This window comes from Phacochoerus africanus, chromosome 4 (assembly GCF_016906955.1).
Source record: "Phacochoerus africanus isolate WHEZ1 chromosome 4, ROS_Pafr_v1, whole genome shotgun sequence".
Taxonomy (NCBI): domain Eukaryota; kingdom Metazoa; phylum Chordata; class Mammalia; order Artiodactyla; family Suidae; genus Phacochoerus; species Phacochoerus africanus.
Window position 1 is genome coordinate 136,905,580 of NC_062547.1, and position 6,120 is coordinate 136,911,699.

A 6,120-nucleotide genomic window follows, 5' to 3' on the forward strand; every position below is an offset into this window, starting at 1 on the left:
TTTTTTTTTTTTGTCTTTTTAGGCATATGGAGGTTCCCAGGCTAGGGGTCTAATCAAAGCTATAGCTGCTGGCCACAGCCACAGCACTGCCAGATCCAAGCCACGTCTGCGACCCTATATACCACAGTTCACAGCAACGCCAGATCCTTAACCCCACTGAGCGAGGCTAGGGATGGAACCTGCAACCTCATGGTTCCTAGTCTGATTCATTTCTGCTGCCTCATGATGGGAACTCCAGGACACAGAATTCTTGTGTGTCATCTAAGTCAGAATGTTTTTTTGTTTTGTTTTGGGTGTTTTTGTTTTTTTTTCTTTTTTTGTCATACCTGCAGCATGAGGAAGTTCCCGGGCCAGGGATCTTTCTTGTGCCACATCTGCAGCCCAAGCCATAACAGTGATAACAATGGATCCTTAACCTGCTGCACCACCAGGGAGCTCCAATTTTTTTTTTTTTTTTTTAATGCCAAGAATGTTTCTTTGGCTAGTAGTGGGGCTAAGAATTCTAAAGCAGGATTCTAAATTTTCTTTAACCTAAGAAGCAGAGCACTTGTGGAGTTATCCTGTGGCGCAGCAGGTTAGGGATCCAGGGCTGTCACGGCAGCACTTATACAAACCCTTACTGAGCGCTGATGGATCAGTTTTTTCTAATCCGGAGGCTATTTACCTTTTACATGGTAACATATCAGTTGCAATAAAAATCTAAATCAGTGCTGTTTTGGTGACTCTTTGAACATATGTGGACATTGCTATAAAAGTGGAGAAGGTGGCTTTTCTGTAAGTACGAGGGTGATTAATTATATCAGTGTTACATATTTGAAGCATCTTTAACAATTAAGTTTTGTTTAAAAGAAAATTTTTTTTTATTCTTTCAGATGTTTTTATACCTATGCCAGAGAACTTACTAGTAAATTTGAATGAAAGTAAAGAGGTAAGGGAGCTTTTCCTATCTGACATGTTTAATTGAAATGTTGAAGGAATATATTTTTTAAATGAACTTGAAGTAGAATTTTGCTTCTTGCCATGACATTTCTAAGATGTGTAGCATTTTCTCTTTGCTATTAGTTAAAATTCATCAGATGAGCAGTTTTTTAGTTCGCCCTTGAACCGATTGCTTTTCAGTTGGATGCATCCGTTTGTAGTAGGGTAGAAGATAAGCCTGTCCCACGGAGGAGGAAAACCTGAAGGAAACCTGCCCTGCCAGCCATTTTGGGAAACTGGGAGGGTTGCCGAGATAAGCTTCTGGTCACTGCATAGAAGCGCTCTAGCTAGGCTGCTTTCAGTGCCCTTTGCTTTTCTGATTCACAGAGTGTCATTGGGCTCAGTTCAGAAGAAACTCTTATTACCTGCCTGGAAATTGCCATGACATAATGCAGTGAGAGGTGAACAGAATGTGTCTGAAGGGGGGATGTTGTCTACCCTGTACATGCATATATGCCGTAGGGGTAACCTTTTTACTAGCAAGTCTATAGTCTCAGCTGTTGGCAATGGTGACTTTGCCATAGTGCGAAGTATTTTTTTCCCATTAACTCTCTTTATTTGTACAACCTAACCTGAATAGGTAGTTGTTTTTTTGTTTTGTTTTTCTTTTGTAGAGATACTACTAGCTGGCAAATTTACTGGCTGTCTTAGATTTTGCAATAGGGAAGAGTTAAAACACTCTTTGGAACTGAAAAGACTAAAGTTTGTAAAGGTGATTGAGAAAGCCATATTTCATGGCATTTAAATACGTCAGATCTCTAAACTGATGGTTCTTTTGGATATATTTTGGACTTATAGTCTTGCTGGACTTCTGCATGTGCAAGAACTGTAAGGCCCCAATTTTGATTTGTCTTGCTTGCCAGTTTATAATGTTGACTTAAAATGGCTTTCTTGTCATTTGACCGACCTCATTGTTTACTGTACCGTCTGTAGATTTTCTGACCATCATCATGACTCAATGTCTTGTCTATTGTATTAGTTACTGACTTACTTCAAAACAAAAATTTTATTGTAACACTCTTGAGTTTTCTTCCTTTATTTCACAAGCTCGTCCAAGATTTACTGAAAACTTTGCCGCAGATGTTCACCAAGACCCTGGAGACCCAGAGTGCCTTGGGTCCAGCACTTCAGGCGGCCTATAAGCTGATGTCCCCAACTGGTGGTCGGATGTCTGTCTTTCAAACACAGCTCCCAACTCTTGGAGTGGGAGCCCTGAAACCACGAGAAGAACCCAACCAAAGGTCATCTGCTAAGGTTAGAAGGTCATCAAAAGATGTATGATAAGATTTATGCTGGTGCTTTGTCCTTTTGACTACACAGCCTGTGTGTGTGTGTGTGTGTGTGTGTGTGTGTGTGTGTCTTTTTAGGACCACACCTGCAACATATGGAAGTTTCCAGGCTAGGTGTCCGAGTTGGAGCTGTACTGCCAGCCTACACCACAGCCACAGCAATGCCAGATCTGAAACACATCTTCAACCTGCACCATAGCTCACAACAATGCCAGATCTCTAACCTGCTGAGTGAGGCCAGGGATCGAACCCGCATCCTCGTAGATACTAGTTGAGTTCGTTACCACTGAGCCACAACGGGAACTCCCAGAGCTTATTTTAAATTTATTTTTCAGTTGTGGAGAAAAGGGAATATAAGGAAATAGATAAAGCATTTCTGTTCTGTGAAACATCTCTATTTTATTACGGTATTTTCTGTGCGAGTCACCCTTAGCTTATGTTTAGATCTTTAGCAGGCCACTAGCAATGCTGCCTGCCTTTGGTGAGAAAGTTAGGCAGACTAAGAGAATGTGCTTGCTAGGGACAAAGCAGAACCTAGATGAACAGTAAGAAGTAGTCATAGTTTGGTATCTTGACTACCATAGGCTGCTTTTGAGCACCTCATGTGTATAAACTTAGTGTGAGATGTGTATTTCTCAAGAGGTTATGAGAGTATGACCATATACTGTAATGATTAGGGTGTCGGTGTTGGAGTTAGTGTGCCTAAGTTTCACTGCTTTTTAGATGCATGAGCTTGAATAGTTAATTTTTTTGCCCCATGTTTCCTTATATTTATTAAGTGAAAATATTGATAGCATCCATCTCTTGTGATAATTGAAAAGTATTATGTATGAATTGTTTAGAAATTTTCAGCATACCAAGCATTTAATAGATTATCAAAATTAGTATAATAGGTATATTTCTTTTTAAAGATAAAATAAAATAGAAAATTCTTAAGTAATTTTACTGAAAAAAGAGAAAATATTACCAGAAAGGGGGGGGCTTGTAGAATGCCCAAGGATAATTGTTAACCCTTGGTGTATATGGATAGGCATATGAATTATATGACAATTTAATGATTTGAAATTTTTTTCTTTCTAATTATTCATAGGAAATTCATTTGACACCATCAACTGACTTCTATAAGAAATTAGCCTTGGACTGTTCTGGTCAGCAGGTAGCTGTTGACTTATTCCTTCTCAGTGGACAGTATTCCGATTTGGCTTCTCTAGGTAAGTTCTTTCTAGAAATAGGTTTTCTCATGTAAATGTCAGAATGGTATGTATATGCTGGTATTCCAAATAGAGGGCAAAATGAAAGAATTCTTATTCCCTTGGGAGAGTTAGTTTAGTCTATTATAAACCTTAGAGTCTTCTATTCTAACATTTAAATATTGCTATTTAAAGGAATGAGGGAGTTCCTGTCATGGCTCAGTGGTAACAACCCAACTAGGATCCATGAGGATGCGGGTTCGATTGCTGGCCTGCTCAGTGGGTTAAGAATCTGGCGTTGCCGTGAGCTGTGGTGTGGGTCACAAATGCGTTTCAGATCTGGTGTTGCTGTGACTGTGGTTTAGGCCAGCAGCTGTGGCTCTGATTCGACCCCTAGCCTGTGAACTTCCATACTGCCAAGGGTGCAGCCCTGAAAAAGCAAAAAATAATAATAATAATCAAGGAATGAAGTAATTCCTCTTTGACAATATCTTTGCAGGTTAAAGAAAGTTTGATTTAAATGCCTGTGGTTACTTTGGTATAGTAATAATAGTTCACGGCAGAACTTACAAGGGGTGTGTATTCTCTTTCAGGTTGTATTTCCCGGTATTCAGCAGGTAGTGTCTATTACTATCCGTCTTACCACCATCAGCACAACCCAGTGCAAGTACAGAAGTTACAGAAGGAACTACATCGATACCTCACTCGGAAGATTGGCTTTGAGGCAGTCATGAGAATTCGGTGCACCAAAGGTGGGGGCCTTTTTTCTTTTACACCTACAAAGGCATAAATGTTGCTCTGTTTTTTGGCTGTGCTTGTGGCATGTGGAATTTCCTAGGCCAGGGGTTGAACCTGACAACACAAGATCCTTAACCCACTGAGCCACTAAGGAACTCCTAAGTACCGCTTTGATATGAATAAGTATACATATTTTCACCTAATCTTATAAGATTTGCTCTTCTATGATAGCGTACTTTGATGAACTATGCAGTTAAGAATAGAGAGGACACATTATTGAAAAACTAAGAGGACTATTTTGAATATACTAAAAACCATTGAGCTGTATATTTAAAGTATGGTTTTTTATGGTATGTGAATTATATCTAGTGAAAAATAAATCATATTCCCAAAGAAAATAAAGCATATTACTAATGGACTTATAAGCCAGTTATTGAGCAGTAGTAGTGGAAAATCATTTTTTTTAACAACTGTCTCTTTTTTTTTTTAACGGGAATATTACTAGTTTTTGTTTTTGTTTTTTTTTTCTTTTTCTTTTTACGGTAGCACCTGTGGCATATGGAAGTTCCCAGACTAGGAGTAAAATCGGAGTTGCAGTTGCAGGCCTACGCCACAGCCCTGGCAGCGCCAGATCCTTAACCCACCGAGTGAGGCCAGGGATCAAACCCACATCCTCACAGATACTGCTGGGTTCTTAACACACTGAGCTGCAGTGGGGATTCCACAACTATTTTTTTAAATTTTGGTAAAATGTATGTAACATAAAATATACCATTTTAGGAGTTCCCATTGTGGCTCAGCGGAAACAAATCCAACTAGGAACCACGACATTGAGGGTTTGATCCCTGGCCTCGCTCAGTGGGTTAAGGAACCAGTGTTGCTGTGGGTTGTGCTGTAGGTCACAGATGCGGCTTGGATCCTGTGTTGCTGTGGCTGTGGCATAGGCCGGCACCTACAGCTCCGATTAGACCCTTAGCCTGGGAACCTCCATATGCTTCGGGTTCAGCCCTAAAAAGACAAAAAAAAAAAAATAATGATCACTTTACCATTTTTTAAGTGTACAGTTGAGTGGCATTAAGTACACTATTGTTGTGTAAACACTAGCACATCCATCTTCAGAAGTAGGGTATCTTTTATTTTGTGTTCTTTTCATCTTGCACCTGCCACTAACACCTTGCCACATTGTTGCTTTGGAAATAGTCACACAGTTTCAGAATGCTTAAGTCCAATTTATTTTTTGGGATAAATGTTTTGTGATTTCTAAATGTGATAACTGTTTTCTTAAGAAAATGGGAAATCATAATTCTCTTATTTTATTTCTCTACATTATCGGCCTGGTTTTATTCAGATTTTAAAATATTACTGCTTTTGGAGTTCCCATCGTGGCTCAGTGGTTAACGAATCCGACTAGGTCCCATGAGGTTGCCAGTTTGATCCCTGGCCTTGCCCAGTGGGTTAAAGATCTGGCATTGCTGTGAGCTGTGGTGTAGGTCGCTTTGGATCCCGAGTTGCTGTGGCTGTGGTGTAGGCCGGTGGCTGCAGCTCTGATTAGACCCCTAGCCTGAACCTCCACATGCCGAGGGTGTGGCCCTAGAAAAGGCAAAAAGACCAAAAAAAACTAAAGAAAAAAAGAAAGAAAAAAAAAATTACTGCTCTTGCTGTACACAAATTGACAACATTGTGAATCGACTATAATAAAAAATATTACTGCTCTGTAAAAGGGTATAAAGCAATCATTTTTTACAGTGGTAGATTATATGAAATATGTAGTAAGAAAAATAGGTATCATGGAGTTCCCATCGTGGCTCAGTGGTTAAAGAACCCGACTTGGAACCAAGAGGTTGTGGGTTTGATCCCTGGCCTTGCTCATCAGGTTAAGGATCCGGCGTTGCCGTGAGCTGTGGTGTAGGTGGTAGATGCAGTTT

General features: G+C 39.9%; 1 protein-coding gene across 4 annotated transcripts in view; it reads left to right on the forward strand.

Moving 5' to 3' along the window:
* Positions 1-6,120, forward strand: part of SEC24A (SEC24 homolog A, COPII coat complex component) — a 66,163-nt gene that overhangs the window by 40,549 nt on the left and 19,494 nt on the right. For 3 of the 4 annotated variants that reach the window (XM_047778653.1, XM_047778654.1, XM_047778655.1), the window contains 4 exons: positions 873-928; positions 2,026-2,232; positions 3,358-3,478; positions 4,051-4,209. In XM_047778653.1, coding sequence (XP_047634609.1) covers positions 873-928; positions 2,026-2,232; positions 3,358-3,478; positions 4,051-4,209 — 543 coding nt within the window. Of the gene's footprint in view, positions 1-872; positions 929-1,305; positions 1,920-2,025; positions 2,233-3,357; positions 3,479-4,050; positions 4,210-6,120 lie in introns of those variants that run through there. The other variant, XM_047778656.1, reaches the window with a different exon arrangement.